At 36.4% G+C, this 14,307-nt stretch overlaps 1 protein-coding gene across 3 annotated transcripts in view; it reads left to right on the forward strand.

Moving 5' to 3' along the window:
- The window catches only part of Cdc14a (cell division cycle 14A), a 164,483-nt gene that overhangs the window by 68,769 nt on the left and 81,407 nt on the right, over positions 1-14,307 (forward strand). For all 3 annotated transcript variants that reach the window (XR_011708888.1, XR_011708889.1, XM_027943151.2), the window contains 2 exons: positions 9,984-10,050; positions 13,197-13,259. Coding sequence is in view for 1 of the 3 variants with exons in the window: in XM_027943151.2 (XP_027798952.2) it covers positions 9,984-10,050; positions 13,197-13,259 (130 nt within the window). In the remaining 2 variants the exon portion in view is untranslated. The remainder of the gene's footprint in view (positions 1-9,983; positions 10,051-13,196; positions 13,260-14,307) is intronic.

Genomic DNA, 14,307 nt, shown 5'->3' on the forward strand with positions numbered 1-14,307 from the left:
GTAAGTGAGTTACATCCATTCTTTTCTTTTCTTTTTTTTTTTGGTCACCTGGAACAAGACAATGTAATGTGTCAGTGATTTGCACTGTAAGAATTGTCTCAAAGTCCTTTTTCAGTTATTCCTGAGAGCTTAGTGTTACCAAAGTTTCTGCAGTAGGGTTAGTGCAGTTAGTTTTGGATACTTTATATTTCCATTGCCAATCTTAGTTGATAAAGAGTTTTGAACATGATTGCAAATGTTTACTTTTATGACAATTTAAAGACAATTTGTCATTATTTTTATTTTTAAAGAAAAACTAATGCAGTTAAATAGATGTCAGTCAGATATTGATCGAAGGCTCAGAGCACATCTTTTGGTCTTTTTTTTTTTATGGTTTTATTGATAGTTCTACACAGATTCTATCCTGCTGAGTTTATGTGACCTTTTAAAGTCATGATTTAGAATTGAATTTTTACCTGTTTCTTTAGAAAAGTGGTTAACGTATAGCCTGAGGTTAAATATGAGAAGCAGGAAATTCTGTAACCTTTTTTTGTTGTTGTTAGGTACTGGTTATGGTCAGCTTTTGGCCCTGCACTATGCAACCATTTGGTTTTGTTCTTTCCACTAGGTCTTATAAAAGTACATTTTCATCTTATAGACTTAAAAGTTATAAACATTCAACTCTTTTTCTTGTGGCTAGTACATGCATACAAGGGATTTGTACAGAGGCTGGAAATTGGGGTATATTTTAGACAGTTGTGTCACTTGGGGGGCATTGTCTAGTTCTAATATAATTTCAGATAGTCTAGGGCTGAACTTACTAGTGTGATAGCTACTAGCTAACATGCTATTGAGCACCTGAAATCTGTCAAGTCCAATCTGAGATGGATTATAAATACTAAGTATAAATTGGGTTTCAAAGATTTAGTTTAAAAGAAGAATGTAAAAATACTTAAAATTATGTTGATTACATGTTCAAATGATAATATTCTGGGTATATTGGTTTAAACAAAATATATTATTAAAATGAATTGTTTTTTTTAATTTTATTTTAGTATGGCTTTGAAAAAAATATAATTATATGCGGCTTTCTTTTGTGACTGGCATTATATTTCTATTGGATAGCAATGATTTAGAGCATGTTTTATTACTTTACATAGTTTATAGTTAAAAATTTTTTAGCAGTGGCACATACTTGTAATCTTAGCTACTTGGGAGGCTAAGTCAGGAGGATTGTAAGTCCGAGGTTAGCCTGGGCTACCTGGTGAGACCTTGTCTCAGGGAAAAAAATATAAAGGGCTGGGGTGTAGTTCAGTGGTAGTGTACCCTTAGGTTCAACCCCTAGTATCCGAAAAAAATTTTTTTTGAAAAATAATTTTTACTTTGAAAGATCAATAGTTCTCAGCCACTAGAGGTGTTCAGCAAAGATAAATGAACTCCTGGTAATGATCATTTATTCATTTCTTTATTCATTCATCAGCAACTACAACATATTAATGCACCCAACACTGTATTATTCTCTGGGCACACAGACATAAAGAACATATTTTCTTTTTTTTTTTATTAGCTATTCATGATATTACAATGATCTTGGCAATTCATACATTTGAATCATTGGGGTATAATTTCTCATTTTTCTAATTGTAAAGATTGCGGAATCACACTGGTCATAGAGTCACCTATATACATACATCAATCATAATGTCTATTCTATTCTGCTGCCCTTCCTATCCCCCCTACTCCTCCCCTCCTCTCCCATCCTTTCTCTCTATCCAATCTAATGTGACACACTTTTTTTTCTTTTTCTCATCACAACATCATACATGTAATCTGTATAACAATGAGGTTCTCCTTCCATCTTCCTTGCAACTCCCTTTCTCCCTCTTTTTCCTCCCTCCTCTCTTCCCTATTTAGTGGTAGTCTTCTTCTCATGCTCTTCCTCCCTATCCCATTTTGAGTCACCCCCCATTATATCAGAGGAGACAAAGAACACATTTTCTATCTTCAGAAATTCGCAATCTCAGAGTGAGTGTGAGGATGGGATTCAGTTCAGTGCTTTACAGGGTTCTGAGATGACTTTTGAGATCTTTTTCAACCCATTGCTCTGCAAATATTTGTATATCTCCTAGTTACTTGTTATTCTGAGAATTTATGAAGAATCATGACCCAATACATTTAGGTCATAGTCATTCCCAGTATTTGTTAGTCCATTTACCATCAGTTCTTTTTTATTCTATAGTGTAGTCTCCATGCTGTTGATGCTGTGCCTCTTCTCCATTCTTCATTTCAAACAACTTCATTACCAGAAATGCTTATAATGTGTAGTGTAAATATGTTCTTTAATGTTCTTTAATAATGTGTAGTGTAAATATGTTCTTTCATCTCTGGTTTCATCTCCCCATTATAAACATTTACAAGGTTGCTTCATTATGAGTGATTTGTTAGATTCTTAGATTAAAATCTAAGCGGAGGTATATTGGTAAAGCAGCTCAGTGAGTATAAAATGTTTGCTGGTTCTTGTGATGCAAATATTACTATGACTGCTGACTTGGGCTCAGAAAGTTTCTATTTAACAACTGACTCTGAGAAGGCTATACAAGACAGCTCTAGGGCACCAGTGAATCAAGCCCTTTTGTTTAGTATCTCACTGTGGTTGTTGATTTTAGGTTTTTTAAATTTAATTTTTCTTTTGCTTTTCTGCAAAGTAAATGCTAAAACATAAACAAATGAAAAATCCAGTTGCTACTTCTGTTCAAATATTCATTGATTTACTTTCATATTCAACAAGTATTTATTACACTTATTATAGTTCTACGGATTTTTATAATTGTTTAATTGTAGCTATGTGGTTTAGTTCACTGTTTTGCCAGAAGTCACATTTAGAAAGGTAGAATTGCTGGAATAGATGAAGATTAGATGGTTAAGCACGAGGCTGAGCTAAATTTGCATCTGGATTTCTCTAGACAGTGGTTGACTGTAACATTAGTCTTCTGTATTGGGTTTAGAGACACATGATTTATTCTTCAGCTGAGATGAATGATAGAAGCCTTGGATGTTTAGGTATTACCATATCTCCTGAATGAAGAGTAGCTTTGTGTTGATGAGTTTAACAGAGTAATGCAATACATGGTCAAACTATCATGACAAATAAGGGTAAGAGTTGTAGTTTTCCTGAGCCACAGGGGTGTGCATACTTTCCTCTGTTTTATGGGGAGGTGGAAAAATACATGAGCTCTCATTCTTCTTAATAAATACTTGGTTCAACAAATATGAATGAATGAGTGTATATATGCATGAATGAATGAATGAAAAAAGCAGACCAATAGTTAAGTAAACAGTTGGGAACTATAACTGCCAAAAAAAAACTTGTGAGAGTTGAAACTGTTTGGCACATTGGTACAGTGGTTTAAATCCTCAAAGCTCTTTCTGCCTCTCTGAAGCATGGGTTATTTATAAAGCCAGTGTGTTTAATACCACCTGACAAAGGAAGAGCAAACTACCTGGAGCATCACTGCTTTTAACTTTCTTTAATTAAATACTCTTTGGCAGAGAGAACAGAAGTAAATGACTTTAAATGGACAGAGGGATTTAAATGCAAGGAAAGTTGTTCTTGCTACTGAGAATTAAGGCATTAGGCTACTTAAGTTAACAAAGTAATCATGAAATATTATAGAAAATTTTCTTGGGATGAGTCCTCAAGCTTCTTTACTTAATTTAAACATTTATTTATAGACATTTACTGTCTATTTTGTGCCCAGGTACTGAGGAATCAGTGGTGAATGATAAACATATAGATCTTACTTTCTCTGAAACTATCATAGAGCTAGAGGCAGAGAATCAAAATTAGTACACCAGGATATAATTTCAAACTGAGGTTAAAGCCAAAGAAGAAAAAAAAAAATCTGGGAGACCTGATCTTGTCAGGATGGGGCTGGAGGGTCCTCCCTAAGCTTGGTGTAGTGTTTGAGCTGAGATCTGAAGGGTGGGGAAGGCAACCTAGGTGCCTAAGGGAGAGTCAGGAAGAACTTGTGACTAGCAGAGGCAAAGGTCCTGTGGGAGAGCCAAGTGCTCAGAGGTTAGGGAAGTTCTCTGAGATTGGGACCAGAGAATTAGGTGAGCAGGAAGGAGGAAGCATGGGAGGCAGGCAGGACCAGCCACAGGGTCTTTCATCCCTGTTGAGGATTTGAACTTTACCTTGAAAGCATTGGGAACTTAGTGAAGAGTTACAGGTGAAGGGTGACCAGATCAGATTTGCTTCTTAAAAATACCACTCTGGTTCCAGTGAAGAAAACTGATTAAAGACAGAGAGTAGATATAGAAAGACAGTGGTAGTAGAGTTGGAGGGTAAAATGCATTAAAAGGTACATAAGAGGGAAAAGTATAGGAAGGATAGGACAAGGGGAAGAGAGAAATGGAGAGACTTCTGGAAGGGCTTCCAGCCTGGATGACTGTGGAAGCCGTATCATTTATGTAGACCAGGAGGGCTAGAGGGCCAGATAGTTGTCACTGTTGGTTTCTGGGGAGGAGGAGGGATTTGAGAGATATTTCCTACACAATGAGTTTTAGGTACCCAAATGGAAATGTCACGTAGGTGATTATTGGATATACTATTTTGGAATTCTAAGAAGGAGTTTGTGATCAAAACTACTGTAAGATTTCATCTCACTCTAGCCTGAATGGCAATTATCAAGAATACAAGCAACAATAAATATTGGTGAGGATGTGGGGGAAAAGGCACACTCATACATTGCTGGTGGCACTGCAAATTGGCGCAACCGCTCTGGAAAGCAGTATGGAGATTCCTTAGAAAACTGGGAATGGAACCATCATTTGACCCAGCTATCCCACTCCTCCGTCTATACCCCAAAGATTTAAAATCAGCATACTATAGTAACCCAGCCACATCAATGTTTATAGCAGCTCAATTCACAATAGTTAAACTGTGGAACCAACCTAGATGCCCTTCAATAGATGGATGGATAAAGAAAGTGATCTATCTATCTATCTATCTATCTATCTATACACACACACACACACACACACACATATTACTCAGCATTAAAAGAGAATAAAATTATGGCATTTACAGGTAAATGGATGGAGTTGGAGAATATCATGCTAAGCAAAGTAAGCCGATTCCAAAAAAGCAAAGGCTGAACATTTTATCTGATGAGTGGATGCTGATCCACAATTGCTGGAGGGGGCCTGGGAAGAATGGAGGAACTTTGGATTGGGCATAGGGGAGGGGTGTAGGGGAGGGGACACTGGGGAAGGAAAGATGGTGGAATGAGAAGGACATCATTACCCTAGGTACATGTAATGATTGCACAAATGGTACCATTCTACAGCATATACAACCAGAGAAATGAATAATTGTGCTCCCTTTGTGTACAATGATACAAAATGTATTCTGCCATCATGTTTAACTAATTAGAAAAAATAAAATGTTAAAATAAGGAGTTTGTGCTAGAAAGATGTATTTGAGTATCATTGTAGATAGATAAGTAGATGAGATTGTCTAGGGCAAATGGTTTTCCAAATGTGTTTCCTCTTACTAGCAGCATCTGCACCACCTGGGAGCTTGTTAGAAATGCAAATTTTCAGGCCCTGTCTTAGACCTGAGTCAGAAACTTGGGGTAGGCCCAGAAATCTATGTTTCAAGGAACTATCCAGGTGATGATGGTGCACACTGAAGTTTGAGAGCTCCTGGTCTAGGGAGAGAGAATGGAGCGAGAAGAATTTGGGCTGAAATTGCACCTTGTAGAAGTCTAACGAGAAGGAAGTGAAGGGTAACTTTGCAAAGGAGATGGGAAGTAGCGATTGGACAGGCAGAAGGAAAATCCAGGGACCAAGAGAAAATAGTATTCAAAGAAGGAAGATACTCATGGTGACATGTTGAGTAAGATGGTGCTTGCCAGAGGGTCCTCAGACTAGATGAGGGATTGCAGAGGCCAGGGAGAAGGGAGAATGAGGAGTGACTGCAAATGATCATATAGTTTCTTTTTGGGGTGATAAAAGTGTTTGGGAATTAATGATGATGGGGTTATAAAACATTTCTAGCATACTAAACCCCACCAAACTGTGCGTTTCAAGGAGGAAGTTGAGTAATTCTTTACAGGTGTATTCTGTTTTTGTTTATTTATTTATTAATTCATTTTGGTTGTGTTGTGGATTGAACTCAAGGCCTTGAACATGCTCAACAAGAGCTCCACTACTGAGCCAGGCCCTACCTTCCCCTAGAGAGTCTTCTTTTAAAGAGGGGGCACAAAAGAAGCTGGTATCTGAAGCAAAATGTGGAGTCAACAGAGTTTGGATGACTTGTTCTTTTTTAAAAATGGTAGAGACCTAAAAGTGTTTAAATTCTTTTAGGAAGAATCCAGGAAAGAGATATGGATCAGAAAAAGAATATCGATAGTGTTAAATAATGGTATAATTTCAACATAGGAAAGAACTTTTGAGACTAATAGAGCCTATTGTTTTCCTAACCCCTGAGATCCATTTCATGTTATAACATGGATGAGAAAAATTCTTACTCAAGTTTGAACATTGGGTGGGGCAGGTACCTCGATGCCTTTTAGGACCAATCCATTTTATTTTCAAATGATTCTGACTAACCTGAGTAGGTGAGGAAAATCAACAAGGAGGACTGATTTATAAAATGAGTGGTAATATTACTTTTATAGAATAAAATCTCTCAACTTTAATGGGCTTTCAAATCTTACTGATGGAATGTGCTTTATTCTGACTTCTAGAAGAACCCTGTCCTGTTAGTTACCCAGTCTTTGAGAATTATCTGGTATTAATTGTGTTAGTTCTGTTTTTTTCCCCCATTGTCAGTTTGGTATTCAGTTTTCTTGGCCTTCAACTTTATTTACCACTTATTCATCTGATCTCCAGCTTTCAAAACTCTCTCTCTCTCTCTTTTTCTTTATTCTCCCTGTCCACATTGGATTGATTACACTAGGGTTGAAAAAGTGTTTTGAAAGAGTTTCTGGGTTGGTGGTAGATTCCTGGGCTTAATTTTCCTCCTTGACTTTCTGCCCTGGGCCCCAGGGAATGTATAACATGTTTTTGTGTCCTTTCACTGTATATTTACTCTCTTGTGTCTGTAAATGAGCCAGATGTTACTAATAAACCATTTTTCTCTTCCCTGGTGTGGGGGCAAGTTTGGAATCTGTTCCTTTATGTTGCTGTCATGATGTATCTAAATTAGCTGGCATCCTAGGTGCTCAAAAGAGGTGTGTCATCTCCTTCCTTCAGTCAGGAGGATATTACTGAATTTCATGGCATTCCTTCTTATATATTTCAGTTTGTAAACTTGTGTGTTTCCAGTTTGCTGAGACTGCTTTGTATCCTTATTCTGTCCCGTGGCATATGAACTCATCTCTCCCAGCTTTGCCTGTGTGCAGATTTGACCACTAAGTCATCAGAGTACATGCTCTCTTTCTTTGAAAACAATTTTATTTTATTTATATTATTTATTTAGAGTCTTGCTGTGTTATCTAGGCTAGCCTTGAACTCTTGGGCTTAAGTGATCCTCCTGCTTTAGCCTCCTGAGTAGCTGGCTCTACAGGTGTGCACCACTGTGCCCAGCTCAGAGCTGTCTTTTCAGTCCTTGGTAACAGTTATGGCTGTGACAGGACAAGAGATAGCAGGATAGTCTTAGCATAGTTTGCAGACATCCGGAGAGATTAGGTCTATTTGTGAAATCATTTAGTTGAGGCTAGGGGTAGGAAGATATATTTAAAGGAATAGGAAGTACCTCCAATTCTTATAAATTTGTGTTTTACTCTTTTTGAATACAAAGGAATTTTCCTTGTAAAAAATTAAAGCAATAGTTTTTGACCTACTTGAGTGCTAGTGAATTTAGGTGAGAAAAGAAAATTATCTTTATTTTCACTAAACTTATAATTTATAGTATTTAATTATAAAATTTGGAAGTGAACTATAGTAGCTTTAGCAACATATTTGACTTCGTCACTAGAAATCACAGGCATTTTTATATCACATTACAGTTGTTAAATCTTAAAATATTATTTCTGGGGGCTGAGCTGTAGCTCAGTGGTAAAGTGCTTGCCTCCTGTGTGTGAGGCACTGGGTTCAATCCTCAGCATCACATAAAATAAATAAAGATATTGTGTGTTCATCTCCAACTAAATAAATATTTTAAAAAATCTAGAAACTAGTATCAACATTATAAAAAATATTATTTCTGCTCATTTCTTGCTGAAAAGTACAGTGGTTATCAGATCTGTCACTAGATCTTGTCATATATTAACTTAAAAAGTGTATTTTGAGGTATTATAAATTTTTTCTTTAATGTTTTGATAACCTTGTTTAAATTGGTTTTTCATTAATATTATATATTTTATTTTATTCATTTGAAAACGTTAGATCATTAAAAAATGGGTCCATGGCACCTAGAATCTGAATCCTTGCCCCAAAGAGACAGGTATTTGCAAAGGAATGTGTAATTGTTTTTAAAAACTAGTTTTTTATCTTAGATCTCCAGCTATTCCTTTATCTGGTATCAGTCATTAAAATTTGCTTCTTAGCAAGTGTTTTATAGCTTTTAAAGATAGTTGAAAAGACATTTTATTTTCACTGAAATAAGTTCAGATGATATTTAAAAACAATAACAAAACAACAAAACTCCTATTGAAATCAATTTAAATATCTGAACTGATCCTTCTATTTACATAGGTTACTTTTGAAGTTTCAGGATTTAAGCACCATTTCTGTTAACCTTGGCTAACTCACTCGATTTGTATCAGGCTATCAGGGCCCGAAACTCAGTAAATTTCGGGTTACATTTTAATTCATGGCTTAGCAGCCACAGGTTCTAGGTACGTTGGATGGCTAGTGATATAAAGCTTTGTTTTATGTTAATTACGTTGAAAACCCTTAAAAATTGTGTTCTTCCATTGGACATCTTCTGACTCTCTCCCAGGAGCTATCCTTATACTGGTGTTGCTCGGGTGGGACTTGACTTTGTCAGGGCAGGTGCCTGGCATGGGCTCCCTTCTTGGGTCAGCAGTGGGGGCTGGGCAGAGACCAAGAGACTTGAGGTCAAGTTTCTTGCCTCAGACACCTTGGAACATTGCTAGTGTTAAAGCTCCAGTGCCGGTTCTTGTTTAACTGACCTGAACTTGATACTTCAGTTTTATGTTGCCTGAAGTAGATATGCTGAGTTGCTCTAAAAACTTAAATAAAGCATGAAGCCCTCAATTTTTGGTGCAGTAGGTTCCCACTCTTTGGACGGAGCACCTCAGGGTGCATAAGTAGCCCTCATGGATCCCAGGAGGTTGTCTGTTGGGAAGTGTGACTGTATTTTCCTCAGCCCTCTCCTTTCTCCCTGTAGGGAGGAGAGATGGCTTTTAATTCATGAAAGTAACTACTAGGTTCTATTGACCTACATACAGTGTCCCCCTTACCTTTCTAATGCTGTGTTTATCACACTCCTGACAAGATTGGTCCCCTGCCAAAAGGCCTATTGTAATGATGAATGTTTTACTTAACCAAACAGCTCAATTCACTGTTAATAAGAGTGGTAATAACATTTAAGTGTTTTCTTTGTGCCAGGCACATTTGAAGGGCTTTACCTATTTTTTTTTAATGTAATCCAATATCAATCCTTATGAATGCTAGCTGCTGTCATTAACTTTGCTTCAACAGATGAAGAAACCAGGACTCCTAGAGGTAAAGTAACTTGCTCAAGTTCTTACCCAGTACATGGCAGAGTGGGAATTTGAACCAAAGCAGTCTGACTCTGGAGTTCAGACTTGAATCTGCTTTCTTATTAATTCTGCTTGTTGAATTAGAGCAATTTCAGAAGTGTTTCAGTGAAGTTGCATTAATAGTTAACCAGTAGGTTCTGACATGCTACATAAGTTTTGCCATATTGACAACATGAAGCTGAGCAAGCGCATCTCAAACTGCCTTAGATATTTTACTTGAAAATTCTGAATGCAAGTTTTTAATGTTAAATTTATTTATGTTTGTAGGGATGCTTCCTTTGGAAATTGCACTTACAATCTCACCATCCTCGACTGTTTACAGGGAATCAGAAAGGTAATAACAATTTTTTTTTTTTTGCTGTAGTTGGTACAGTAGTTTAAAAAAACAGAGAAGGAATAATTCCAACACCCTTGTTTGCCATTGGAGAAGAGAGAGGGGAACTAGTGAGCTCTGAAGGGTTTTCGATTCCTGAATGATGATTGATTTGAAAAGTACAGCTGGCCCTCAGTATCTGTGGGTTCCTCCTCGATGATTCAGCCAACCTCAGATGGAAAATATTTGGGGAGTGTAAAAAAAACAGAACAAAACAAAAAACCCAGCTTCTCCACTGAACATCTCCTCCTTGCCATTATTTCTTAAACAATACAATATTATCTAGCATTTACATTGTATTTGGTATTATAAGTCATTTAGAGATGATTTAAAGTACATGGGAGGATGTATGTAGGTTATATGCAAATACTGCACCATTTAATAATAGGGGATTTGAGCATTTGCAGAGTTTGGTATCTGTGAAGGATACTGGAACCAACCCCTTTGGATATGGAGGGAGACTGCACAGACAATAGGGTAACCTGGGTGGAGAGACGCCTCTCTTTCTCATTTAAACTATTTGTGTTCTGGGCCAAATTGATCACTTCTACCTGAAGCTGTGCCAGTGACATTTCTTTGTTACCCACTGAGCTTCATTATGAAGCTAGATCTTGGTGGGAGAGAGACAGGAAGTTATCTAAGCCACTGTTCTGTTAATTCACCCCTGCCCATGACTGACTGAGTCATAAACTCTGGGGGTGGGGCCCTTTGGTCTGTGTTTGAACAGCCCCTCCAGATAATTTGATGCACTCTGAAGTTAGTTAGTTGTGTTTTATATTTTTGGGATATGTTTAATTTATAATCTGAGAAGACATGCAAGTTATCCTGTGATTACTCTTAATGAGTTCTGAAAGTACACAATTCCATCTTGGACGTAAAGTTGTGATTTGTTATCAGACAGAAATGTATGTGTTATGTAACCCATTGGTTATATAGTGTCAGTATATATATAGTGTCAGTAGGATGCTAGCACAAGTTTCTTTTTTGTAATATAAAATTGGTTTTGATATGTTTGAATTGAGATAAACAGTATTATTATTATTCTGCTGCTTGTTTTATGTATACTTATTTCTGACTTTGATATTTTATTTATTTTTTTCTGTGGTGCTGGGCATCAAGTTCAGGGTCTTGTGCATGCTAGATTAGTGCTCCATGACTGAGCTACCCTGCCCCCAGTCCTGATATTTTAAAGCCTCTAAGATTTGAAAATAGTTTTCATAAATTTTTCTTCTCATAAAAGCTATAAGGATGCTTTAGCCCACCCTTGCCAACAGTATAATGGAAATATACTTCTAGAAATACTAGTTAAAAGATTTTATGGAGATATTACCCTACATATAACCCATAATTATAGCATTTAGAGAAAATGCCTGAGAGGAAAAAGTGATTTACTTATTGTCATTATTATTGTTATTTAGCCTTTCCTTCCATCTGGTACGTGCCGCTTCTTTTACAACACAAAATTCAGAAAGAGTTCTCACTGGAATATCCCTGGCCGTTATTATGGTAACTGGTGTCTCAATATAGAAATTCATGACATGCTTCCTGTTGTACAGGAAAGGTGGACTTTAGTCATGAATACAACCTTCTCTAAACTTATTGTTTTCTCAGATGGTGGGGTCTACCCAAATATAGATGAGATTTTAAAGGATCCGATAGATGTTCCACACATCTTTAAGCAAGGGAGAAATCTTGGCCTGTGTATACTACCTTACATGATGTGCCATGTTCTGGGCTGTTTTTATGGTGGAGAGAACCCTTGTGAGAATGGGTGCTCAAAGTGTGGCCACATTTTTGCCTTTTTAGGGAAGATATTTTTCTGGCTTTGATGTCTTAACATTGTCATAAGCGTAGATCATGTGTTATGTGAACATACAGACACATATGCAAGTATACACTTTAAAAATAAGGAGAAAGGAAGAAAATTAGATTGTTTAGAACATATTTTTCTCACCGTTTTCTCTGGAATGGTGAGTATAAATGAATGAAATTGCTTTTTAAAAGGTTTAACTTGTTCTGCTTTTTGGGTAGGAATTGCCTAAACCAGTGTTATCAGAATTTAGAATTTATAAGAATCACCTAGAAAAGCATGTTAAAATGCTGATCCTGTGCCCCATTTAGCAGTTCTGGGAAGGGGCCCAAGATCTGTCTTTTTTTTTTTTTTTAAATATTTATTTAGTTGTAGATGAACACACAGTATCTTTATTTATTTTTATGTGATGCTGAGGATTGAACCCAGTCCCTCATACATGCAAGGCAAGCACTTTACCACTGAGCTTCAGCCTCAGCCCATGAATCTTTTATGAAATTTATGAAAACTATTTATGAAAACTATTTTCAAGTCTTTAAAATCAAGTGTTTTGATGCTGGTGGCCTGTGGCCTGTAATTTGAAAAAATACTCTAAAGGTTTTTCGAAGCTGGAAGTACTGGAGCTTAGCTTGTTAGTTTCTTTTTCTATTTTTAATGGCTTGACCATATAACTTTTAAAGTGCCTGTAAGTTTGTAATCTCTATCACTTCAGGGTTTATAAAATAGAAGACTATTTGTCTTCCTGAAAATATTAGATCTGAATAACCTAGATAATTTTAAAAAGTTCTAAGTCATTAGTTAGAAAAAAAAGTATGAAGCTTTTTTTTGTTTTGTTAAAAATATCAGTTTTTTTCCTTCTAACATCAGACTAACATCAGAAAACAGAGTGTCTCAAAGTAGAATTTTAGAAGTAAATTAGAAATTAAAAATGCCATTTTTGGTTAAATATTATTAGATTAAAGAAAACAGAACTTTCTAAGAATAACTGATTATTTTTCTATTTGATAAGTTAATCATTCTAATATTTATTCTGTCATAGGTATAGTTCTCAGTAGGCTTTAATCATAAATTTGCCAATTTGTCCCATTTTATATGCATTATTAACTTTAAGTAAAATTAATATAAATTAGCATCCAAGAGACATCCTGTGTGGGACCACTGTTATGAAATGATTTCTAGAGATGCATAAAATTAAGTTTCAAGCTCTTATGTTATTTTTTTTATTGTGAATTTCAGAAATGATGAGTGTATTCCATCAATTAAGTATAAAAACTAATTCAAATTCTTCTTCTTTTAGGGATTACAACATGGATTTTTTGACTTTGAGACATTTGATGTGGAGGAATATGAACATTATGAGGTTTGTATATTTAATATTTTTGCAAAATATAATTTCATATTGATTATTTTTTCCCATCTAACTGCTAAATAAAAGTATTCTTGAATCCCCCCACCAATTGTTTTGTTTTTTTCAGCTTTGTTTATTATCGTTGAACCAAGGATCACCAACATTTTAATTTAGGAAAACGTCATGTATCTCTATATATTGTCTTATCAAACTTTATTGACAATCATTTTGTACCTTTGGAAGAAAAAATAGTTTTGAAGTATAGTTTGGTAAAATTATAAGCTACTTTTATTTGAAAATTCAGTCTTATTTAAAACAAAACTGGATATATACCTTACAGTGCTCTTGAGGGTATGTATTCTATTTTGAAGCAGAGTTGAATGCACTTAGTTCTAAGAGTTCATTGAACTTTTTCTCATGGCACTGTTATGAGGCTTTCAGGTGATGTCTTGTCTGGGCATTTAGGCAGTGGCTGTCCAGGCTGGGTCAGACCATAGCAGATGTTGAAGAAGGCCACTCTGTGAGCAGTGTAAGGAGTCCAGAAGTTAACTTTTTCTGAAAGATGATAAGCCTGTGGAGTGTGAGGAGGCTTGACATTCTCTGAACATGAGCTCATCTGCTTGGTGCCTGCAGGGAAGTAGGAAAATGTATCACTATTCTTTGAAAGACCAGGATGGCCTTCATGTTTTGGGCTCTAGCCCAGGCTGTGTCTACTTGAATATCCTGCCTGCATGTTACATTTAACGATTCAAAACAAATCTTTCATCCAAACACCGTCTTTTGCTTTGTTCATCTGTGTTGATGGTGTCACCATCCTACTGTTTGCCCAGGTTCAAGACTAGAAGCATCCTTATTTTCCCCTCCCTAATCTAGTGTTTGAATTCCCGTCACTGGTGCCACAGGATGTGTTCCTCTCTTCCTTCCTCTCTCTTCTCACCCAGCCAAGGTCTCATATGGTCTCCCGTGGACTACTATTGCTGCTCTCTGCCTCAGTGCCGGCCTTCTCCTCCCAGGCTGCCTGAGTAATCCTAAAACTGAGCTCTCATTTTCTTCTTGGCCC

This window comes from Marmota flaviventris, chromosome 10, assembly GCF_047511675.1.
Source record: "Marmota flaviventris isolate mMarFla1 chromosome 10, mMarFla1.hap1, whole genome shotgun sequence".
In the NCBI taxonomy this organism is placed as follows: domain Eukaryota; kingdom Metazoa; phylum Chordata; class Mammalia; order Rodentia; family Sciuridae; genus Marmota; species Marmota flaviventris.